Source organism: Thalassophryne amazonica, chromosome 2 (assembly GCF_902500255.1).
Source record: "Thalassophryne amazonica chromosome 2, fThaAma1.1, whole genome shotgun sequence".
NCBI classification, from domain to species: domain Eukaryota; kingdom Metazoa; phylum Chordata; class Actinopteri; order Batrachoidiformes; family Batrachoididae; genus Thalassophryne; species Thalassophryne amazonica.
Window position 1 is genome coordinate 140,127,160 of NC_047104.1, and position 26,387 is coordinate 140,153,546.

The following is a 26,387-nucleotide window of genomic DNA, read 5'->3' on the forward strand; positions in this document are numbered from 1 at the left end:
AATCAAACAACACAAAATTCATTATTTTCCATCAATACAAATAAAGTATCAGCATGAGATCTTGCAGAGCCTTGTCCATCCAAATATTTACTACAACCCCTGGCAAAAATTATGGAATCACCGGCCTCGGAGGATGTTCATTCAGTTGTTTAATTTTGTAGAAAAAAAGCAGATCACAGGCATGACACAAAACTAAAGTCATTTCAAATGGCAACTTTCTGGCTTTAAGAAACACTATAAGAAATCAAGAAAAAAGATTGTGGCAGTCAGTAATGGTTACTTTTTTAGACCAAGCAGAGGAAAAAAATATGGAATCACTCAATTCTGAGGAAAAAATTATGGAATCACTCTGTAAATTTTCATCCCCAAAACTAACACCTGCATCATATCAGATCTGCTCGTTAGTCTGCATCTAAAAAGGAGTGAACACACCTTGGAGAGCTGTTGCACCAAGTGGACTGACATGAATCATGGCTCCAACACGAGAGATGTCAATTGAAACAAAGGAGAGGATTATCAAACTCTTAAAAGAGAGTAAATCATCACACAATGTTGCAAAAGATGTTGGTTGTTCACAGTCAGCTGTGTCTAAACTCTGGACCAAATACAAACAACATGGGAAGGTTGTTAAAGGCAAACATACTGGTAGACCAAGGAAGACAAAGCGTCACGACAGAAAACTTAAAGCAATATGTCTAAAAAATTGAAAAATGTACAACAAAACAAATGAGGAACGAATGGGAGGAAACTGGAGTCAACTTCTGTGACCGAACTGTAAGAAACCACCTAAAGGAAATGGGATTTACATACAGAAAAGCTAAAGAAAGGCATCATTAACACCTAAACAGAAAAAAACAAATGGGCTAAGGAAAAGCATTGTGGACTGTGGATGACTGGATGAAAGTCATATTCAGTGATGAATCTCGAATCTGCATTGGGCAAGGTGATGATGCTGGAACTTTTGTTTGGTGCCTTTCCAATGAGATTTATAAAGATGACTGCCTGAAGAGAACATGTAAATTTCCACAGTCATTGATGATATGTGGCTGCAGGTCAGGTAAAGGCACTGGGGAGATGGCTGTCATTACATCATCAATAAATGCACAAGTTTATGTTGATATTTTGGACAATTGAAAGGATGTTTGGGGATAATGAAATCATTTTTCAAGATGATAATGCATCTTGCCATAGAGCAAAAACTGCAAAAACATTCCTTGCAAAAAGACACATAGGGTCAATGTCATGGCATAGGGTCAATGTCAACGAGCAGATCTGATTTGATGCAGGTGTTAATTTGGGGGATGAAAATTTACAGGGTGATTCCATAATTTTTTCCTCAGAATTGAATGATTCCATATTTTTTTCCTCTGCTTGGTCTACAAAAGTAACCGTTACTGACTGCCACAATCTTTTTTCTTGATTTCTTATAGTGTTTCTTAAAGCCAGAAAGTTGCCATTTGAAATGACTTTAGTTTTGTGTCATGTCTGTGATCTGCTTTTTTTCTACAAAATTAAACAACTGAATGAACATCCTCTGAGGACGGTGATTCCAAAATTTTTGCCAGGGGTTGTACTATAGCTCTACAAACCTTGTGTCCAATCTAACTAAATGCGGCACACGGGTCAGCCAAATGGAGCAGAATGATCACCGGAACAACAGTGACCTCATTTGTGTATTAATTTGGTCACAATGCCAGTGAGTGTGAAATTACATTTTGGCGCATAGAGAATATATCACTTGAGCCAGGCACATAAAATTATGACAAAACCACCAACAGAGTGCACGGTACTAAATAGATAGATAGATAGATAGACAGACCTTTATTGTCCCCAGGGGGAGATTTGTTTTCACAGCAACTGTTACATAAAAACACATATAGACACAGAACACACATATAAATGACAAGTGATCAGGACATGTTATAAACTGTTTAAAACTGCTATGGCAGAAGGGACAAAGCTTTTACTAAAGCGCGCCCGCTTCCAATTCAGAGTTCTGCACCTGCGACCAGAGGGCAGCAGGCAGAAGTAACAGTGGAGAGGATGATCAGAGTCTGTGCTGGTTGTCCAGGCCATGCGTATGACTGCCTTATTGTTGAGTTGTGAGAGGTCCGTGGTGGGCAAGCTGATGATTCTGGATGCTGTGTGAGTGACCTTATTAAGTTTATTTCTGTTGGTGATGGAGAGCATATTGAAGTAACAAGGTGAGCAGTACAAAAGGATGGGTTGAATGATACTGGAGTATAACAATAACAGGAGTTTTTGGGTGACAGAGAGGGCACGGAGCTTACGAAGGATATGGAGTCTTTGCTGGGAACGTTTATGAATGTCAATGACATGTTGATCAAAGGTGAGCTTAATTCAATTCAATTCAATTTGTTTTTTATATAGCGCCAAATCACAACAAACAGTTGCCCCAAGGCGCTTTATATTGTAAGGCAAGGCCATACAATAATTATGTAAAACCCCAACGGTCAAAACGACCCCCTGTGAGCAAGCACTTGGCTACAGTGGGAAGGAAAAACTCCCTTTTAACAGGAAGAAACCTCCAGCAGAACCAGGCTCAGGGAGGGGCAGTCTTCTGCTGGGACTGGTTGGGGCTGAGGGAGAGAACCAGGAAAAAGACATGCTGTGGAGGGGAGCAGAGATCGATCACTAATGATTAAATGCAGAGTGGTGCATACAGAGCAAAAAGAGAAAGAAACAGTGCATCATGGGAACCCCCCAGCAGTCTACGTCTATAGCAGCATAACTAAGGGATGGTTCAGGGTCACCCGATCCAGCCCTAACTATAAGCTTTAGCAAAAAGGAAAGTTTTAAGCCTAATCTTAAAAGTAGAGAGGGTGTCTGTCTCCCTGATCTGAATTGGGAGCTGGTTCCACAGGAGAGGAGCCTGAAAGCTGAAGGCTCTGCCTCCCATTCTACTCGTACAAACCCTAGGAACTACAAGTAAGCCTGCAGTCTGAGAGCGAAGCGCTCTATTGGGGTGATATGGTACTACGAGGTCCCTAAGATAAGATGGGACCTGATTATTCAAAACCTTATAAGTAAGAAGAAGAATTTTAAATTCTATTCTAGAATTAACAGGAAGCCAATGAAGAGAGGCCAATATGGGTGAGATATGCTCTCTCCTTCTAGTCCCCATCAGTACTCTAGCTGCAGCATTTTGAATTAACTGAAGGCTTTTTAGGGAACTTTTAGGACAACCTGATAATAATGAATTATAATAGTCCAGCCTAGAGGAAATAAATGCATGAATTAGTTTTTCAGCATCACTCTGAGACAAGACCTTTCTGATTTTAGAGATATTGCGTAAATGCAAAAAAGCAGTCCTACATATTTGTTTAATATGCGCTTTGAATGACATATCCTGATCAAAAATGACTCCAAGATTTCTCACAGTATTACTAGAGGCCAAGGCAATGCCATCCAGAGTAAGGATCTGGTTAGACACCATGTTTCTAAGATTTGTGGGGCCAAGTACAATAACTTCAGTTTTATCTGAGTTTAAAAGCAGGAAATTAGAGGTCATCCATGTCTTTATGTCTGTAAGACAATCCTGCAGTTTAGCTAATTGGTGTGTGTCCTCTGGCTTCATGGATAGATAAAGCTGGGTATCATCTGCGTAACAATGAAAATTTAAGCAATACCGTCTAATAATACTACCTAAGGGAAGCATGTATAAAGTGAATAAAATTGGTCCTAGCACAGAACCTTGTGGAACTCCATAATTAACCTTAGTCTGTGAAGAAGATTCCCCATGTACATGAACAAATTGTAATCTATTAGACAAATATGATTCAAACCACCGCAGCGCAGTGCCTTTAATACCTATGGCATGCTCTAATCTCTGTAATAAAATTTTATGGTCAACAGTATCAAAAGCAGCACTGAGGTCTAACAGAACAAGCACAGAGATGAGTCCACTGTCCGAGGCCATAAGAAGATCACTTGTAACCTTCACTAATGCTGTTTCTGTACTATGATGAATTCTAAAACCTGACTGAAACTCTTCAAATAGACCATTCCTCTGCAGATGATCAGTTAGCTGTTTTACAACTACCCTTTCAAGAATTTTTGAGAGAAAAGGAAGGTTGGAGATTGGCCTATAATTAGCTAAGATAGCTGGGTCAAGCGATGGCTTTTTAAGTAATGGTTTAATTACTGCCAGCTTAAAAGCCTGTGGTACATAGCCAACTAACAAAGATAGATTGATCATATTTAAGATCAAAGCATTAAATAATGGTAGGGCTTCCTTGAGCAGCCTGGTAGGAATGGGGTCTAATAAACATGTTGATGGTTTGGATGAAGTAACTAATGAAAATAACTCAGACAGAACAATCGGAGAGAATGAGTCTAACCAAATACCGGCATCACTGAAAGCAGCCAAAGATAACGATACGTCTTTGGGATGGTTATGAGTAATTGTTTCTCTAATAGTTAAAATTTTGTTAGCAAAGAAAGTCATGAAGTCATTACTAGTTAAAGTTAATGGAATACTCAGCTCAATAGAGCTCTGACTCTTTGTCAGCCTGGCTACAGTGCTGAAAAGAAACCTGGGGTTGTTCTTATTTTCTTCAATTAGTGATGAGTAGAAAGATGTCCTAGCTTTACGGAGGGCTGTTTTATAGAGCAACAGACTCTTTTTCCAGGCTAAGTGAAGATCTTCTAAATGAGTGAGACGCCATTTCCTCTCCAACTTACGGGTTATCTGCTTTAAGCTACGAGTTTCTGAGTTATACCACGGAGTCAGGCACTTCTGATTTAAAGCTCTCTTTTTCAGAGGAGCTACAGCATCCAAAGGTGTCTTCAATGAGGATGTAAAACTATTGACGAGATACTCTATCTCACTTACAGAGTTTAGGTAGCTACTCTGCACTGTGTTGGTATATGGCATTAGAGAACATAAAGAAGGAATCATATCCTTAAACCTAGTTACAGCGCTTTCTGAAAGACTTCTAGTGTAATGAAACTTATTCCCCACTGCTGGGTAGTCCATCAGAGTAAATGTAAATGTTATTAAGAAATGATCAGACAGCAGGGAGTTTTCAGGGAATACTGTTAAGTCTTCTATTTCCATACCATAAGTCAGAACAAGATCTAAGATATGATTAAAGTGGTGGGTGGACTCATTTACTTTTTGAGCAAAGCCAATAGAGTCTAATAATAGATTAAATGCAGTGTTGAGGCTGTCATTCTCAGCATCTGTGTGGATGTTAAAATCGCCCACTATAATTATCTTATCTGAGCTAAGCACTAAGTCAGACAAAAGGTCTGAAAATTCACAGAGAAACTCACAGTAACAACCAGGTGGACGATAGATAATAACAAATAAAACTGGTTTTTGGGACTTCCAATTTGGATGGACAAGACTAAGAGTCAAGCTTTCAAATGAATTAAAGCTCTGTCTGGGTTTTTGATTAATTAATAAGCTGGAATGGAAGATTGCTGCTAATCCTCCGCCCCGGCCCGTGCTACGAGCGTTCTGACAGTTAGTGTGACTCGGGGGTGTTGACTCATTTAAACTAACATATTCATCCTGCTGTAACCAGGTTTCTGTAAGGCAGAATAAATCAATATGTTGATCAATTATTATATCATTTACCAACAGGGACTGGTGGTCTGGGAGCAGGCACCGTCTCTACGGGGATGGGGTAGTGAGGGGATGGCAGGGGGAGATAAGCTGCAGAGAGGAGTGTAAGACTACAACTCTGCTTCCTGGTCCCAACCCTGGATAGTCACAGTTTGGAGGATTTAAGAAAATTGGCCAGATTTCTAGAAATGAGAGCTGCTCCATCCAAAGTGGGATGGGTGCCATCTCTCCTAACAAGACCAGGTTTTCCCCAGAAGCTTTGCCAATTATCTATGAAGCCCACCTCATTTTTTTTTTTATTGTCTCTTATTGTCCAATATGAGTCCGAGATATTTGAAATGACTGACACGCTCAACTGTTTTGTTATGAATGTTAAAGGGGGCCAAGTCCGGGGTGTGTGATTGAGTATGAATCAGTAGCTCCTTAGTCTTGTCCACATTAAGTTTCAAGAAGTTATCCGAGCACCACTTAATGAAGTGGGTAACAGACTGATGGAAGGCGATTATGGAGTTACTGTCCTTGAGAAGAGCAAGAATGGCTGTGTCATCAGAGTATTTAAAATATGTAGTTGTGGGTGAGGGGCTGGTGCAGTCATTGGTGTAGAGGGTGTACAAGAAAGGGCTGAATACACACCCCTGGGGGGCACCAGTATTGGTGATAATGGTTGATGAAGTGTCTGAGCCAAATCTGACAAACTGTGGTCTGTTGCTGAGGAAGTTGTGAATCCAATGAATGAAGAGTGGAGACAGATTGAGAGTTTGGAGCTTCTTAATCATTTGGGGCCATTGTATTGTATTAAATGCTGAGCTAAAATCAATGAATAGTATGGATGCAAAGGTACCAGGTGACTCGAGATGTTGCAACAAGGGGTGGAGGAGGCATGCCACAGCATCCTCGGTTCCCCGCCTGGCCCTGTAAGCAAACTGGTATGGGTCCAGCAGTGGTCTGACAGCTGGGAGAATGGTGTGAAGAATAAGTTTTTCCAAGCATTTCATGATAATGGAGGTAAGAGCAATTATTTGCCATTATTTGCCATCATTAAAATGCCATTCTTTTCATTTTGAGTTTACATTATCTGATGGGAACAGGGGTTTATCTGAATCCAACCTTCAGCTCTAATGTATGCTCTTCTGATCTCAAAAAGTAGATAAAATGGTGACAATGAATGGAATTTTAAGTTTAATTACATCTGATGTCACAAACATTATACCTGTAGTTTTCAACACCCTGCTATGTGCTAATGTCAATCTGTCTGTCCAGCACTCAAACTGTTACCCTGTCAGCAAACATGCCTTCAAAGACAAGATGATGTACAGTTCAATCTGACCTCAGCGAGGACTTCCACTTTTTTGCAGAGTATTCCAGAGATATATCTGATGAGACCCCACTCCTTGCAAGCTCCAGCTTCCACATACAGCTCTTCCAGAAGAGAACGCACACTGACTCCGTCCTGCCCGGGGCCAGACAAATCCACCTGCCAATCAGGTCCTCTGCTCAGGAACAGAGAGCACAGTGCACTACATTATGACAATGCGTAAGGAACACAGGAAAGAATATATTTACATGCTGCCCATAAGTGCTGTGTGTTAAGGCCACGTTTGTACACACTTCATGATGTAGAGAATGTAGAGGATATCAGCCTGGTCCTGGAGAGTTGGACACTCTCTCAGCTGCCTCACTAACACTGCAAAATCTGTGTTGCCCTGGGAGTCATGAGGCAGATGTAGATCAGCAGCACTATGAGACTGTAACAGGCGGGAAATGAAACATGATGACATTTTCATACAAACGCTGAAATCATTCCTGCTGAGTCAAAAACAAGGTTGATTTTCTGTGCCTACCTTATGTTGTTTCGCATGAGAGACATTCTGAGGATGGGGGACTTCAAGCAGGTTTAAAGATTTGCGGTGTTTGCTTATGACAGGAGTCGTGGGCAGATACATGGATGACTCTGAAGGACACACATTACAGCTCAGTGTTGACAACTGGCTGAAGATGAGACAAAGTTCCATCCATCCAATTCAAAAGCTTCAAACATGTACAAGAAACAGAAATTTACAGCACAAGTATACAGTATAAAATAAGTGCAGGGGTGGTGGCCAAGTGGTTAATGCACATGGTTTCAGTGTGGGAGGTTCCCGGTTCAAATCCCACCCCTGCCACATTTCTCCATGTTATGTGGAGTTGCGTCAGGAAGGGCATCCGGCGTAAAACCTGTGCCAATTCAGCCTGCAGATACACCTTGGATTTGCTGTGGCGACCCCGAGTGCAAACAAGGGAGCAGCCGAAGGGTCTTACTTTAAGTATACAAAATACAACTCCAAATCCTCTTCAACCTATATTCAATTGAATACACCACAAAGACAAGATATTTAATGTTCAAACTGATTAACTATATTGTTTTTGTGCAAATATTTACTCATTTTGAAATGGATGCCTGCACATGTTTCAAAAAAGCTGGGACAGTGGTATGTTTACCACTGTGTTACATCACCTTTCCTTCTAACAACACTCAATAAGCATTTGGGAACTGAGGACACTAACTGTTGAAGCTTTGAAGGTGGAATTCTTTCCCATTCTTGCTTGATGCATGACTTCAGTTGTTCAACAGTCCGGGGTCTCCATTGTCGTATTTTGTGCTTCATAATGCGCCACACATTTTCAATGAGCGACAGGTCTGGACTGCAGGCAGGCCAGTCTAGTACCCGCACTCTTACTACGAAGCCACGCTGTTGTAACACGTGCAGAATGTGGCTTGGCATTGTCTTGTTGAAATAAGCAGGGACGTCCCTGAAAAAGACATTGCTTGGATGGCAGCAAAACCTGGATGTACCTTTCAGCATTGATGGTGCCATCATAGATGTGTAAGTTGCACATGCCATGGGCACTAACACACCCCCATACCATCACAGATGCTGGCTTTTGAACTTTGCACTGGCAACAATCTGGATGGTCTTTTTCCTCTTTTGTCCAGAGGACATGTCATCCATGATTTCCAAAAACAATTTGAAATGTGGACTCATCAGACCACAGCACACTTTTCCACTCTGCGTCTGTCCATTTCAAATGAGCTCGGACCCAGAGAAGGTGGCGGCGTTTCTGGATGTTGTTGATGTATGGCTTTTGCTTTGCATGATAGAGTTTTAACTTGCACTTGAAGATGTAGTGACGAACTGTGTTAACTGACAATGGTTTTGTGAAGTGTTCCTAAGCCCATGCGGTAAGATCCTTTCCACAATGATGTCGGTTTTTAATGCAGTGCCGCCTGAGGGATCGAAGGTCACGGGCATTCAATGTTGGTTTTCAGCCTTGCTGCTTACGTGTAGAAAGTTCTCCGGATTCTCTGAATTTTCTGATTATATTATGGACTGTAGATGATGGAATCCCTAAATTCCTTGCAACTGAACATTGATAAACATTGTTCTTATACTGTTGGACTATTTTTTTCATGCAGTTGTTCACAAAGTGGTGATCCTCACACCATCTTTCCTTGTTAACAACTGAGCCTTTTGGGGATGCTCCTTTGATATGCAATCATGACACTCACAATTAGTGTCCTCAATTCCAAAACACTTATTGAGTGTTGGTAGAAGGAAAGGTGATGTAACACAGTGGTAAACATACCACTGTCCCATTTGAAACGTGTTGCAGGCATCCATTTCAAAATGAGCAAATATTTGCACAAAAAACAATAAAGTTTACCAGTTTGAACATTAAATATCTTGTAAAAGAGAAAAAAGAAAAAAAAAGGACTCTGATGAAGAGGTGACTTTCACGTCGAAACGTTAGTCTCTGTTGTATACTTTTTGTATGTTTTCAGCACCTTATTAAATTTTTCAGAACCTACTTCTGTGTTGCACCAACTGTTTTTATCTTTTACAAATCAATCCTATCTGGTTGCCCCAGATCTGTTTGTGCTATACAAAAGCACGGAGAACTCTCCTTTTTGTATTAAATGTCTTGTCTTTGTTGTGTATTAAATTTAATACAGGCTGAAGAGGATTTTCAAATCACTGTATTCTGTTTTTATTTACATTTTACACAACGTCCCAACTTCAGTGGAATTGGAGTTGTACATCTGTGCACTTCAACAGCACTATGGGGCAGTGACTTCGTCAATACAGCATTTAAGGAATATCCACAAAAACGTAATATCATTATTTTATGTTCAGGTGTGATGAGTAACTGAAAAAATATATGCTGCAAACTATAAAGTAGCACTGACTATCCACAGAAGGCATAAATAATGGAAACCAAACAGAACCAATGGCATGAGACAGACAGACAGAGTTTAAATTAGATCAATTAAATTCATTAAATGAATTAAATTAAATTTAAATTAGATGAATTAATTTCACATCTTGGAATAAATTATTTTTTTAAATTGTCTGACAGCACTAATAAAACAAAACATAGGACAGGCTCCCGCTCATCTGTTAAATTGGTGAATGGTCTTACAGCAGAGGTGATGATTTAGCCTGGAAATTATTTCTGTAAAAACTGGTGCATTAAAGATCGCATATGGTGTCATAGCTGGTGGCTGCCAGAGCGGCTGGACCCGCAATGCAGACTCCCAGACTCGGCTTTGGTGTAAGAGATCTCATGGTCTTTATCCCAGGCTTAGGTTCGGTGCACAGGTATTCAAGCAGCGGAGCAGAGGTACAATCAGGATTAGGCAGAGACACAGTTATGGACAAGCAGAGGTCGGAGGCACGAGCAAAGACAGAGCTCAGAGATGAGGCAAGAGGCATGGTCAAGGAGAACAGAGCAAAAATTGATACACGGCTTAGCAAAAAGAGGACTATGAACAAAAGGCTGAAATGTGTACTAGAGACAACAAACTGGCAGGAGAGTGATGGCTGGGAGGTGTTTAAATAAAACTGGAGTTAACAAGATGCACATGAGGAACAATCTAGAAAGGGGCGTAGCCAGTGAACAAAGATTAAGCACTGTACAAGACAGAGAGGAAGAGAGTGCACAAAGTAGAGTGATCAGGGCTGGCATTGAGGCAATATGGCTAAGCCTGAAACTAATTTGTTGAGGGGTTTGGGAGCCGCCTAGGTCCCCAATGGGATCCAGGGGCAAAGCCCCGGGCTGGGGGCTGCAATTTTAGGCTTTGTCAAACCTGTTTGGAAAGCTCTCAGGAACACCCAATGTTAAAGATTTTAAACAATCATTACCATCTTTGAGGTCAAGTGGTTTGTGTTTTACAATGCAGTTTTCGAAAGCAAAATAAAATAACCACAAACAAAAATTGGGCATAAGTTCCCCTAACATCTGCAGGTTTTGTCTACATACTACCATCACTGAACATTGTTGCTGCTGGGCTCATATTTTCAGGGCAATTATTTTATAGTTTATTCAACAGACAAGTCCAAGTGAACATGAGTGTGGAAAGAAAAGCAAAGCAGAAAATGAAAAGGGTTGGGTTCGCATCCACTCCGAGTTTCAAATATGTGAAAAATAATTATTATTTCAATAAATGAACGTTTATTAACTTAAACATAGGCTAAGCATTTTGTTTTCGAAATGCCAAAATTCTAATGGATGCTTAATCCTTTTACTAAGACCTCTTCAAACTACATAGATAAAAAACATAAAATACTACTTACGGCAATCGGCTGCACTGGTCAAAATCATATCCACTAAATAATCTCTTTCTTCAATTTGATCACTTTGTCTAACAGGCGCCTGCAAAATGCTAAGTAAAGACTTTTGTTCTGATACAGATCGAGTCACATTAAAACATGTTCAATGATTGGTTATCACACTGAGCTAGACCAATGAAAATCGTGTTATTAAACAAAGAACAGGTATATTTCCTGGCACTAAATGTTATTCGTGGACAATCCCCTCAAACTCACAAACATAACTGTGTTATAAACCAGTCACCATTTGTTTTATTATACATCTGTGTAATTAATAAAATTATCTTCACGGACGATTCGTTCGCGTGCGCACGCACGTAAAAAAACAACGGCTGCTGCTGCACTTCCTCTCTTTCTCCCCCTCAAACTCTGTCATAATTGTATTAAATAAAAGACAAAAGGGACATAAGTGCTGCTCACAGGCTGATTGCCAGAGACAGGACATGTCCACGTCAAGTATAAACTCCAGACAGACATCTCCACGTCACTACATATCCACAACGCGTCCTTCCATAGGGATTACATGGCAACCTGTCACCTCCACTGCATATATCCGGATCCAAAAGCCGGAAATCTGGCTCAGGCCAGGAAAATACCAGGCCTGAGTGATGTAAGATACAAAGATGCATGGGCAAGTGCAAAGAGCGTGAGTGACTGGAGACACAAAACAGACATAAACACAGAGAGAGATGAGGACACAAGAGCTGGTGAAGTGGAAGGAAGTGACAATCAGATATAAGTGAGGGACAAAGACATAATGGTAGGTGTAGGGCATGGAGTGAACATAATAAAATGGGCTGAAGGAGAACCTGAGAACAGAGATCAAACAGAAACCTAGAACAGAATATAATATAACTATGAACAGGAGCTAGAATCTGGTATGAACATGAGGGCTAATCAGAGAACAGTAAGAAAATGAACACAAAGACAAAAGTAGACTGGAAATGACTAAGAAATAAATTATAAGTAAAACAAAGACTAAGTGTTAACCGAAACCCGATACGTCAGCACAAATGAGATGAACAAAATAAACAAATGATTAATTAATGATCAAAAACACAAACTGGTAGAACAAAACTAGAACGGAACTGAAGTTATGGCAAAGTATAAAAGTAACAAAGAAACAAAGTGACAAAGCAAAACAGAACAGAGAATGAACACATGATGAAAATAAATTAACTAATAAATCAAAGCTGGAGCAGATGGAAATGAAAAGAAAGAGGGGAAAAATAGGATCAAATCCCTGATCAGGGCTGAATCGTGACATATGGTCTATTTGTATAGCCAAAACAACTTCCGATTAACAGTTGGTATGGGGTGTACGGAGCCCCATTTTCAAAGGAACGCTTCCTCTAATGTCCACCAATACACTACCAAGAAATGGTTTCAATCAGACCAGGTGTTTTTGTACTTATTACACAGAAACAAAAGTCAAGATGGCATCTGCAGTGGCCATACTGGAGAACAGACTACAGTCATTTGTTAAGGGAACCTTTATCTATCCTCCGCCAATACACTAATCAGGCAAGGCCTTCTTTAGTTACTGTGTGGAAAAAAAAGCTTACAGATGGGCGGGATGCACAGGGTGAAAATGTTATGCCCCCCAGCTTTGATGAACAGGGCCATAATAAAAGCTACAGTCCCACCCAATTTTCCCTACAATTACCAGTTGTGTCATTGGAGAAAGAGGCCAAACTGTCAAAATGGTCCATTTCCAATGCTTTTTATTTTGTACTTTATTCATGTTTTTTTACTTCTGCATGATGCCCTTTGCCCTTTAGAACTTTGTGATCTGATGAATGATGTTAAGAGGCATGACGAGACAGCGGGTCGTCCCGCTGAACCTCTGGAAATGTGAGTGACACCTACTCTTACACATGCACAGATGTAAAACAATGAAATAAATCGGATTAATTGTTTATATGTAGGGAAGAAATCGGAGAAATCCAGGTGTGTTAATCCAATTTCTCATAAACAGACAAACAGTCGATATCGGATAAAGCACATCAGATTTTGCAGTTTACATGACCACTTAATAATCAGATAACTGCCAATAATCAGATAGCAAACAGGTTTTTATGTGCATGTAAATAGGGTCACTGACACCACGAATAAAACTTTAAAGCCACACTGCTCTGACCCTGTGGCAGCACGGGAACATTAACTCACTGGGAATGTTTCGACCCTGGACCTGGGCCATAAACGACAGGATATCTCTGGTGCTGTGTTGAGCACTGAAGACATGCTGTTGCCCCCTGTGGATGGGAGGGAGGTGACGCTTGGTGCTGGTGCTGTCGAGGAGCTGCATGAGGTACTGATCCAGTGCGTCCTCTGAGCCTCCTGGATGAAACACATACACTTGATTACCTACATTTGCAATTAATTAAGCTTTTTTTTTTCAGCAATAGCTTCATCGCTGGTTGGCTACCTGAGGACGCAGAGTCGGCATCCTTTTGAGAGTCTTCATCATCTTCAACCTCAAGTAAGCTGTCATCATTCTCTTTATCCAGGAAACTGAGGCGAGTGTGGAATGAAGTGGTCTGAAAGCTGGACAGGTCTGAGAGCTGCACTCTGCAAGAACACCCTCGTCAGTATGCAATGCTCAAGAAAGCAATCATGTCAGAACAATATTTTACAACAAACAACTCATATTAGAATGATTTCCTCTGGAGGTTACAGTGGGAACAGACCTCACTCCAGCAAAATAGCCGTCCTGTAGTTTCCTCAGTGTTGCCAAGATGCACGGATCAACCGAATCACCATCTTCAACTGGATGTCAGAAAAACCCAAAAAATAAGTATCGTGAGTGTCTTCCGGCCAACAATTTATGTAAATGGCTATTAAATAGGTATCAAGCATCACTGAAATATTTTGCAGTAACTTAATAGAGAGAAAAAACCTTTTCAGGCCAATATACATTTTACGGGCGTCAGTACTGCTATATAATTATTACAATTGCTTACATTTTTGACAATTTTGTAAATGCTATGGATCTAGGTTTAATCTACAACCACAAATAAGAAAAAGTTGAGATGTTATGAAAAATAGGGGGCGTTACTCAAATTTACTTTGATTTCTATTTTGTTGCACAGAGTATGAAACCAAGACATTTCATGTTTTGTGTGGTCATCTTAATTTCGTTTGATAATAAATATCCATTTGTCCAATTCTGGCCTGCAACTCATTAAAAAAATAAAGTTGGTACAGAGGCAATTTAGGGCTAGTAATAATTTAAAATAAAGAAATAAAATTATGATGTCATTTTAAACAAGTGATGTCAACAAATGATTGTTGTCATGATTTGGTACAAAAGCAGTATCGACAACAGACTGAGTCCTTGAGGAACAAAGATGGGTAGAGGACCTCCAGTGTGTCAACAAATGTGTGAGAAAATAACTGAAATGTTTACAAAGAGTATTCCTCAAAGAAACACTGGAACATTTATTTGAATCATGTGTCGTCGACCAAACGGTCGCCCCCAATGACACAATTCATGGATTAACACCTCATTTCTGCTTCAAACTGAACACGACTCATCTATCTCAGCGACAGATACCTGAAGCTTTAGTACAACAATCATTTCCACATACATTCAGCATTATTTCATCATAAATGCAGCGGAAGCGATCAGAGCGCCACGGCTAAACGAGCTGCCAGCTGAAGCATTCGCTGCGCGTGGGACATTTCAAAGTGTCACGGAATTTTGCCTCATTTCTGCTTAAAATGGCCTTGTTTCTGCTTAAAACTGACTTTAGAATGATTTAAGAGGTTTTACCTTAATCATCTGATGGTTAATAATCCCATTAATCCATCTGATTGCTTTGGGTGAAGAGACTCCATCTCAGATGTGCTGCTGTGGTTCGATATGACACATGCAAAAGGTGGACCGATTTTTAGGGGCGGACCATTCGGTCTTGCGACACAGACATCACCCGACAGCACACCTTTACGTTTAATTACATAAACTTAAAAATATAAATACATATAAACTCACTAGCTTTGATTATTTTTTATGATCCATATCCTTTGAGTCACAGAGGTCAGTGTGGATTTAGTTCTGGGTTTCAACCTTTGGACACCAGACTGCAGTCCAGTGGCAGATCAAGGGGAGTTAAAGGGGTAAAAAAAACTGGACAGTAAGTACAGGTGAACCCCATCACAAAATCAGACCATGAGTTATGTGAAATTGCGAGTTAATGAGGTTGACCAAAAAAAAAAAAAAAAACTTAAAATCAGCTTACCTTGCCATATTACAATACTTTCAACCATTTGAAGCGTGATTCCTTCCTGGGCATTGATGATTTCTTCATCTGGAGTTGGGTTCGCCATCTTCTTCCTCCTCGGACTGCTGCACTTCAGTGATGAGGGCTTCGTCAGTGCGGGCGATTCTTCTTTATACACACGCCCGCCACATGCATGAGGAGCGAGCACGTGTATAAACTGCGGCCCAATCTGAACCAGTGAGAAGGATCTAAAGTGGAAGGTCACATCAAAAAAACTTCGAATCGTCCATAATTGTCCACACTGATGAAGCCCGCATCGATGAAGTGCCGAACCCACTCCAGATGATGTAATCATCATCCAGAATCGTTTGCACTGATGATCCCTCCCAAAAACGGTCAAACCAAAACTGACTTTTATACAGTAGTCTAAACTTTCGGGGTCCACAAATCAACTGCGAATAAACGCAAACTGCAAAACAAGACTTACATGAATACAAGTTAAGGGGGTTTACCTGTATTTAGATTCCCAGATTGCCTATATTGCCTTAGAATGTCAGAAAAAGGCGAAAGATGTTTTCCATTTTTCCCAGTGGGGATGCCGCCAGACCTCCCCATTAGGGATGTGTCTTCAGCACACCCAACAAGAGTGCTCTGAGAGCACAATATCCCCCCGCTGGTAAATGCTGATTTGGTACAAGTGCTTGCAACATTCTCATTACATTTCAAGGAACGCTACCAAGTTTCCTGAAATTTCTCCTAAAAATGTGAGAGAAGTTGATTTCAGAATGCAGGCACCAACTCATGAAACTAGCAGGGTCAAGGTTTGTTAATCAAGGGCCATAACGCTGCCAACTGCTACATCCGGAGCTGCATAGACAATGTGACCACCTCCAAGACCATCACCATCAGGCCAAACCAGAAACCCTGGATGACCGGAAAGGTGCGGTCCCTGCTGAAAATTTGTGATGCTGCATTCAAAGTACAAAATACAGCAGTGATCGGCCTCATTAGCCAAGGGGAGGAGACAGCGTACAGGCGAGAAGTGGAGAACCTGACACGGTGGTGCGGAGACAATAACCTCATCCTCAACACCCAGAAGACCAAGGAGGTAGTTGTTGACTTCCGCAGGTCAGCCCCCACCACCCCTTCCCCCCTCTACATCAACGGAGCAGCAGTGGAGATCGTCTCCTCCATCAGGTATCTTGGAGTCCACCTCTCCAACACTCTCACGTGGCACACCAACCAACACCACGGCTGTCATTAAGAAAGCCCACCAACGTCTCTATTTTTTGAGGAAATTGGGAAGGGCTGGACTGAACACCGTGGTCCTCAGGGCCTTCTACAGCTGTGCAGTGGAGAGTGTCCTGTCCTGCTGCCTCCCTGTGTGGTATGGTGGCTGCACGGTGGCGGAGAAGAAAGCGCTGCAGCGGGTGGTGAACTCTGCACAGAGGACCATCGGATGCAGCTTACCACCCATTGGGGACATCTACATCTCCAGATGTAGAGACAAAGCCACCTGCATCCTCTGAGACTCCACCCACCCTGTGCACAGTCTGTTCATACCCCTTCCCTCTGGAAGGAGGGTGTGCAGCATCCAGGCAAAAACGTCCAGACTGAAAAACATCTTCTACCCGAATGCTGTCAGACTGTTGAACAGTTCAACATCCACCACCAAACTGTGGACATTGCACTACATGCACATTGTCACCTTCTTAATACTCTAACGCCGCTGCTGCTATCGACCCTGTGCCGTGTGTATATATATATATATACACACACACACACACACACACACACACACACACACCCTGGCAAAAATTATGGAATCACCGGCCTCGGAGGATGTTCATTCAGTTGTTTAATTTTGTAGAAAAAAGCAGATCACAGACATGACACAAAACTAAAGGCATTTCAAATGGCAACTTTCTGGCTTTAAGAAACACTATAATGACATGCAGCCCCATATCATCAATGACTGTGGAAATTTACATGTTCTCTTCAGGCAGTCATCTTTATAAATCTCATTGGAACGGCACCAAACAAAAGTTCCAGCATCATCATCTTGCCCAATGCAGATTCGAGATTCATCACTGAATATGACTTTCATCCAGTCATCCACAGCCCACGATTGCTTTTCCTTAGCCCATTGTAACCTTGTTTTTTTCTGTTTAGGTGTTAATGATGGCTTTCGTTTAGCTTTTCTGTATGTAAATCCCATTTCCTGTAGGCGGTTTCTTACAGTTCGGTCACAGACGTTGACTCCAGTTTCCTCCCATTCCTTCCTCATTTGTTTTGTTGTGCATTTTCGATTTTTGAGACATATTGCTTTAAGTGTTCTGTCTTGACGCTTTGATGTCTTCCTTGGTCTACCAGTATGTTTGCCTTTAACAACCTTCCCATGTTGTTTGTATTTGGTCCAGAGTTTAGACACAGCTGACTGTGAACAACCAACATCTTTTGCAACACTGCGTGATGATTTACCCTCTTTTAAGAGTTTGATAATCCTCTCCTTTGTTTCAATTGACATCTCTCGTGTTGGAGCCATGATTCATGTCAGTCCACTTGGTGCAACAGCTCTCCAAGGTGTGATCACTCCTTTTTAGATGCAGACTAACGAGCAGATCTGATTTGATGCAGGTGTTAGTTTTGGGGATGAAAATTTACAGGGTGATTCCATCATTTATTCCTCAGTAATTGAGTGAGTCCATATTTTTTTCCCCTCTGCTTGGTCTAAAAAAGTAACCGTTACTGACTGCCACAATTATTTTTCCTGATTTCTTAAAGCCAGGAAGTTGACATTTGAAATGACTTTAGTTTTGTGTCATGTCTGTGATCTGCGTTTTTTCTACAAAATTAAACAACTGAATGAACATCCTCCGAGGCCGGTGATTCCATAATTATTGCCAGGGGTTATATATATATATATATATATATATATATATATATATATATATATATATATTTTTTTTTTTTTTTTTTTTTTTTTTTTTCTCCCTATGGCCACAGGGGTACGTATATTGTACATTGCAAAGGTTTATACAATAGGTTAGGTAAAAAAAAAAAAAAATTGGCCCAGTTAACTACACCAAGACCTGGAGAAACTGCATTTCGTTCTGCCTGTAAGGGTCGAGTGACAATAAAAGTAAGTCTGAGTCTGGAAATGGGTCAATGTTGTACAATATTACAATATGCGTATTGCCAACCTATAACAAGAATATGTACCAAGTTACATGAAATTCCTACTAAACGTGTGAGGCAAATTGATTTCAGAACGCTTATACCCTTTTTGGGGTGGATGGACGAACAGACAGACAGCTAGACAGAAATCACCACAACATAATACCCCATCAAGCCTTCAGTCAGTGGGGGATAAAAAGTAAATACTAGTAAATAAAAGTAAAAAGTAGTAAATAAATTTCAGTAAGCTTGTTCAATATCCTTTCCGTGTCATTCCATTTTACTACACATCACTTAATTTTTGTACATATTTGTTTTGAATTCTTTGCATCCAACTTGGGTCGTTACCAACATCTGGTGAAAATCTCATGACAACAGCACCTTTAGAAATACATTTACTGAGAAAAATGATGACGTGTTCAATACTTATTTTACTTACTGTATAAGGAAGAGTATTTATGAGTATTTTGGAGGGACAATACAGGTGGCATGGTTTAAAGACAAAGTCAGAGAGGTGAGAGGAGGGATGCAAGATATATCTGGAGAAGGATGTCAAAAATGGAGCCACCACGCAGGTGAAAGGTTTATGGATGTGGTGAGGGAAATGGGTCATTTGTGTGACAGAAGAATATGCAGAGGGCAAAGTGAGATGGAAATACATGATCTACTGTGGTGACTACTAATGGGAGAATAAGAAGTTAGAAGAATGAAACACAACCCTGTGGCAGATGCAAAGTGCCCATTGCCCCCCACCCCCCAACTTAAACTGAAATATAGCCCAAAATAATTTAAATATACTTTAAAGATCAAAGACTTTACAAGCATGGAAATGCCAGCTCACATGCGCCCTAGACTGTACGGGTGTGCATTCAGTGATGAACCTTCTATGTTAGTAATATGAGTGATAATTCTGCAAGATCCCAAACGGAAAAATTGGCAGACAATTAAAATGCATGCATGAGTAAAAACAAAAAAAAAAAAACTGTCATAAACGAATGAGCCATGTGACAAGTGCCTTACCCAGCATGCTGCGTGTGATGGGGAAAGTGAGCGTGGGGCGTCCAGTCATACTCCAGCAAGAGGACAGATAGGCCAGCTCTGTACGCAACATCTCCACAATCATCTGGTTGTCCAAAGCCAGGTAGAAATGATGCTGGTCCAAAAACTAGGCCGAAAAGACAAGAAGGCAAGTCAGCAGATACAAAACCAGAGGATGACAATCATATTTTTAAAATATAATTTTAGAGTCATGTGACAGACAAAGGCTTTGCAACAGTCACCCTTGTTTTACCTGAGGGGTAAAAACATAAAAGCGCTTTCTGATCTCATAGAATTTAGATGTTCCCAGAACTCCAATGTGTTTGTAAGGTCTCCCACTCAAGTTTAGCTTCTTGCAATTCCCTGTAGCAACAACACAAGAAATTCACATTTATTATATTATACTACTACACACACAGGAAGGCTAAGGCTAAGAAAAGACAACTTGTTTACCCAGTCTGACATAGACGTGGCCGAGGATACGAGCAGGCATAACCCGAATTGGAAGGACTTCTGATACTGTCTGTACATCTATCCCATGTTTGCTCAATAACTCCTGGATCTCCTCAGACTCTGCTAGAACACAAACTGACACACAAACAAAAACGACATTACATCTTGACTTCTTTGAATAGTGCCTAAACAAATGTTGACATTAGAGCCTCAATGGACAGTCTGAGGGTCTTTTTATTCCATGCTCCTTGCTCAGATGTCAATGAGGAGCTGTCAATCACAATCACAGTGACTGACAGACAGACAGACAGACAGAACTTCACTGAACATCTTATCTTAGTATTTTAAATCCAGACTTCAAGAACATGTCGTACTGAAATCATAACAATTAAGATTTAGGCTGCTAGTGACCATCTGATGATCCACCGGGATTACTTTGTGCACTTCTGTGACTGGTTTCAAACTATACGGCATTCACAGCAAACAGCTGCGGAGACGTCTGAAAAGTACTCGTGAGTACTCCGGTGTTTTTGACAAGTGACATCGCTACTAGACGCGTCCCAGTGTGCGAAAACTGTTCATTTTGATGGAGTCACGGTAAAAGCTGCAGCTCTGTGAAGGTTTCTGTGCACCTGCTGCCATGAGTCATAAACACAACCTGTCAATAACAATCTCTGCTCCAGATTCAGCTTTGTGCACGATTAATTACAGTAGTGTTCAGAATAATAGTAGTGCTATGTGACTAAAAAGATTAATCCAAGTTTTGAGTATATTTCTTGTTACATGGGAAACAAGGTACCAGTAGATTCAGTAGATTCTCACAAATCCAACAAGACCAAGCATTCATGAAATGCACACTCTTAAGGCTATGAAATTGGGCTATTAGTAAAAAAAAAAGTAGAAAAGGGGGTGTTCACAATAATAGCAGTGTGGCATTCAGTCAGTGAGTTCGTCAATTTTGTGGAACAAACAGGTGTCAATCAGGTGTCCCCTATGTAAGGATGAAGCCAGCACCTGTTGAACATGCTTTTCTCTTTGAAAGCCTGAGGAAAATGGGACATTCAAGACATTGTTCAGAAGAACAGCGTAGTTTGATTAAAAAGTTGATTGGAGAGGGGAAAACTTATACCAGGTGCAAAAAATTATAGGCTGTTCATCTACAATGATCTCCAATGCTTTAAAATGGACAAAAAAAAAAACCAGAGACGCATGGAAGAAAACGGAAAACAACCATCAAAATGGACAGAAGAATAACCAGAATGGCAAAGGCTCACCCATTGATCAGCTCCAGGATGATCAAAGACAGTCTGGAGTTACCTGTACGTGCTGTGACAGACGATGCCTGTGTGAAGCTAATTTATTTGCAAGAATCCCCCGCAAAGTCCCTCTGTTAAATAAAAGACGTGCAGAAGAGGTTACAATTTGCCAAAAAACACATCAACTGGCCTAAAGAGAAATGGAGGAATATTTTGTGGACTGATGAGAGTAAAATTGTTCTTTTTGGGTCCATGGGCCGCAGACAGTTTGTGAGACGACTCCCAAACTCTGAATTCAAACCACAGTTCACAGTGTGGTGCAAGCATCATGATATGGGCATGTTTATCCTACTATGGTGTTGGGCCTATATATCACATACCAGGTATCATGGATCAGTTTGGATATGTCAAAATACTTGAAGAGGTCATGTTGCCTTATGCTGAAGAGGACATGCCCTTGAAATGGGTGTTTCAACAAGGCAATGACCCCAAGCACACTAGTAAATGAGCAAAATCTTGCTTCCAAACCAACAAAATGAATGCCTCGCAAATGTGAAGAAATCATGAAAAATTGTGGTTATACTTTTAGTCACATAGCACTACTACACTCAACAAAAATATAAATGCAACACTTTTGGTTTTGCTCCCATTTTGTATGAGATGAACTCAAAGATCTAAAACTTTTCCACATACACAATATCACCATTTCCCTCAAATACTGTTCACAGACCAGTCTAAATCTGTGATAGTGAGCACTTCTCCTTTGCTGAGATAATCCATCCCACCTCACAGGTCAAGATGCTGATTAGACACCATGATTAGTGCACAGGTGTGCCTTAGACTGTCCACAATAAAAGGCCACTCTGAAAGGTGCAGTTTTGTTTTATTGGGGGGGGGATACCAGTCAGTATCTGGTATGACCACCATTTGCCTCATGCAGTGCAACACATCTCCTTCGCATAGAGGAGATCAGGTTGTCAATTGTGGCCTGTCGAATGTCGGTCCACTCCTCTTCAATGGCTGTGCGAAGTTGCTGGATATTGGCAGGAACTGGTACATGCTGTCGTATACGCCGGTCCAGAGCATCCCAAACATGCTCAATGGGTGACATGTCCAGTGAGTATGCCGGTCATGCAAGAACTGGGACATTTTCAGCTTCCAAGAATTGTGTACAGATCCTTGCAACATGGGGCCGTGCATTATCCTGCTGCAACATGAAGTGATGTTCTTGGATGTATGGCACAACAATGGGCTTCAGTATCTCATCACGGTATCTCTGTGCATTCAAAATGCCATCAATAAAATGCACCTGTCTTCTTCATCCATAACAGATGCCTGCCCATACCATAAGCCCACCGCCACCATGGGCCACTCGATCCACAACATTGACATCAGAAAACTGCTCACCCACACGACGCCACACACGCTGTCTGCCATCTGCCCTGGACAAATCAAAATCAATTTTATTTATATAGCGCCAAATCACAACAAACAGTTGCCCCAAGGCGCTTTATATTGTAAGGCAAAGCCATACAATAATTACGGAAAAACCCAACGGTCAAAACGACCCCCTGTGAGCAAGCACTTGGCGACAGTGGGAAGGAAAAACTCCCTTTTAACAGGAAGAAACCTCCAGCAGAACCAGGCTCAGGGAGGGGCAGTCTTCTGCTGGGACTGGTTGGGGCTGAGGGAGAGAACCAGGAAAAAGACATGCTGTGGAGGGGAGCAGAGATCAATCACTAATGATTAAATGCAGAGTGGTGCATAGAGAGCAAAAAGAGAAAGAAACACTCAGTGCATCATGGGAACCCCCCAGCAGTCTAAGTCTATAGCAGCATAACTAAGGGATGGTTCAGGGTCACCTGATCCAGCCCTAACTATAAGCTTTAGCAAAAAGGAAAGTTTTAAGCCTAATCTTAAAAGTAGAGAGGGTGTCTGTCTCCCTGATCCAAATTGGGAGCTGGTTCCACAGGAGAGGAGCCTGAAAGCTGAAGGCTCTGCCTCCCATTCTACTCTTACAAACCCTAGGAACTACAAGTAAGCCTGCAGTCTGAGAGCGAAGCGCTCTATTGGGGTGATATGGTACTATGAGGTCCCTAAGATAAGATGGGACCTGATTATTCAAAACGTTATCAGGACAGTGTGAACCGGGATTCATCCATGAAGAGAACACCTCTCCAACGTGCCAAACGCCAGCGAATGTGAGCATTTGCCCACTCAAGTCGGTTACGACGACGAACTGGAGTCAGGTCGAGATCCCGATGAGGACGACGAGCATGCAGATGAGCTTCCCTGAGACAGTTTCTGACAGTTTGTGCAGAAATTCTGTGGTTATGCAAACCGATTGTTTCAGCAGCTGTCCGAGTGGCTGGTCTCAGATGACCTTGGAGGTGAACATGTTGGATGTGGAGGTCCTGGGCTGGTGTGGTTACACGTGGTCTGCGTTTGTGAGGCTGGTTGGATGTACTGCCAAATTCTCTGAAACGCCTTTGGAGACGGCTTATGGTAGAGAAATGAACATTCAATACATGAGCAACAGCTCTGGTTGACATTCCTGCTGTCAGCATGCCAATTGCACGCTCCCTCAAATCTTGCGACATCTGTGGCATTGTGCTGTGTGATAAAACTGCACCTTTCAGAGTGGCCTTTTATTGTGGGCAGTCTAAGGCACACCTGTGCACTAATCATGGTGTCTAATCAGCATCTTGATATGGCACACCTGTGAGGTGGGATGGATTATCTCAGCAAAGGAGAAGTGCTCACTATCACAGATTTAGACTGGTTTGTGAACAATATTTGAGGGAAATGGTGATATTGTGTATGTGGAAAAAGTTTTAGATCTTTGAGTTCATCTCATACAAAATGGGAGCAAAACCAGAAGTGGTGCGTTTATATTTTTGTTGAGTGTATTATTCTGAACACTACTGTATGAGTGTTGTTATCAATAAAATCTAAAAAAAATAAAATAAATAGACATCTGCTGCCAGGGGAAAAACACGTCTTGGAGACATTCCTTTCGGCAGTGAGCTGAGAGGCGCCACGAGCAGCAGCCTGCACGCGCGAGCGTGCACACACACACACACGTGCACGTGCACACACACGCACACACACAAGCTCCAAATTCACACTCAAAACAAACAAAAGACCTTGCCACAAAACACAAAAGGGGTAAAATCCTGAACATGCTAGACTCACCACTGTGTTATAGATTTAATTCCAAATGTAAAGTCCACGAGATCAAAGTACGCACATGCGTGTGTGCGTGCGACTGCAGCTTCGCGTCTCTCACGATTGTGGCACATTAAATAACGTATCATTAACTCCTGGAAATAATGTATTCTGACTTTTACCAACATAAACACATCTCCGTGTCAGGAAGTCTGTTAAAAACAGCATCATCATGGAGATGTCCCCACGTCCATGTCCACAGCTTTAATAAACCAGCATCCACACAAACAGCACATCACCACACTTCAGTTTCCAATATCCGACACTGAAAAAGTTAAGAGTTTCTGGGTGAAGTGTGTCGTCTCCTGTCTGTAAATCCAAGCCATCACTTTCGAATGGCAGCTCAGAAGCTTCCTTTTTGGATGGAGCAGGTTTGTTTCCCTCTGTCTGTCAGTCACTGAGATGTTTCCGTTTTGCTAACAAATGCGTCACACACTGAAAAATGCTCAGAATTGCGGAGTGAAACGTTTTCCAGAAATACACCTGCTAACGATTAGAGTGAGAGGAATAAAATACATTACAGATCACTAATGATGGGCACATGTGTGCAGAGAGACTTACAATCATGAGTACTTTTATGTTGTCTTGCTAAGTGGGACGTTAAAAAATGTGAGATGTCCTTTAAGAAGGGGGAAAAAGTTTAAAAAAAAATTTTTTAACTGGGGGAAAAAGACCAACAGGTTGCTGTACAGTGAACCTGTAGATATAAATTTCTGGGCATTTTCTTCAAACTTAAATCACAAACCTTGTACCACAACATCTGGCTTGAAGTTTGTAGAGAATCTCCTGTTGAGAGGATCAACTTCTCCTGGTGCTAAAAAGCCCTTAAAAGAGGTGAAAAGAAGGACATGTTATTGAGAAAACAATGACAGCAGTCTTTAATTTTCAAAATAAAAGTGCGTTTTCCTCATTAACACAAAATCAGTGTTGTTACAGGTTTGTGACACACCCTAAATTTAACAGCTTTGTCTTTTTGGTAGTCACTGATATTCAATGCAGTAGGAGTATATTAAAACTAGTGGTCAACTGTGCACACGAGATGTGTAAAATACCACTTGGTTGACATAAAATCAGCAAATACTACACGGAATCCCCCCCATGTTGCCAGTTATATCCAAGAAGGATAACAGTGTATGCCTAACAACTTTTCTCAGGTGACTTCTGGGCTATTTAAGATTGCAAGACAAAAACATAAGTCAAAGTAGTTTTCAATTTTTTTTTTTCCTTTCTTCATTTAAACAAATTTGCTAGTCACATACACACATCCCAAATGCACCGATTACTGTCACTAAGCAGGTATGTATTAACCTCCAAATTGTACAATTTGAAGCAGCAAAACTGCATAAGAGTTTTTTCTGCTTGTATGAAGCCATTTTTTTAGATGATTTGAAAAAGTCATATTTTGCAAAACGGCAATGGTAACACGTTTCCACTATTGCAGGTCACATGATGCACAGAACGTGTCACATGACATTCCAGAATACATGGCATCAAATGTGCAGACAGAAGAAGAGACTGAGAGCTTGTTAAGCCTTATAAGAGAGAATGTTATAGAAATGTTGGCTTAAAGAACCCAAAATGGCAATATTTAGTGGGACTTACCCTTCCGCTGCCATGACTATTAGAATGCGTTGTTGCAAGCGGATAAAACCCAATGATCCCACTCCAATCAATCAATGAAAACCCAGCCATTTCAATATAGTGTTTTGTCATCATTCCAAAAATACTGCTTAAAATGTGCACAAATCTATAATGGATACCCAACTAATGA

The 26,387-nt window shown here is 41.1% G+C and overlaps 1 protein-coding gene across 4 annotated transcripts in view; it reads right to left on the reverse strand.

Moving 5' to 3' along the window:
- The window catches only part of phka2 (phosphorylase kinase, alpha 2 (liver)), a 72,417-nt gene that overhangs the window by 23,523 nt on the left and 22,507 nt on the right, over positions 1 to 26,387 (reverse strand). For all 4 annotated transcript variants that reach the window (XM_034194783.1, XM_034194781.1, XM_034194778.1 and 1 more), the window contains exons 13-22: positions 25,362 to 25,440; positions 20,133 to 20,267; positions 19,933 to 20,042; positions 19,662 to 19,806; positions 13,932 to 14,010; positions 13,670 to 13,812; positions 13,411 to 13,581; positions 7,435 to 7,544; positions 7,202 to 7,338; positions 6,921 to 7,083 (exon numbers count right to left, since the gene is read on the reverse strand). In XM_034194783.1, coding sequence (XP_034050674.1) covers positions 6,921 to 7,083; positions 7,202 to 7,338; positions 7,435 to 7,544; positions 13,411 to 13,581; positions 13,670 to 13,812; positions 13,932 to 14,010; positions 19,662 to 19,806; positions 19,933 to 20,042; positions 20,133 to 20,267; positions 25,362 to 25,440 — 1,272 coding nt within the window. The remainder of the gene's footprint in view (positions 1 to 6,920; positions 7,084 to 7,201; positions 7,339 to 7,434; positions 7,545 to 13,410; positions 13,582 to 13,669; positions 13,813 to 13,931; positions 14,011 to 19,661; positions 19,807 to 19,932; positions 20,043 to 20,132; positions 20,268 to 25,361; positions 25,441 to 26,387) is intronic.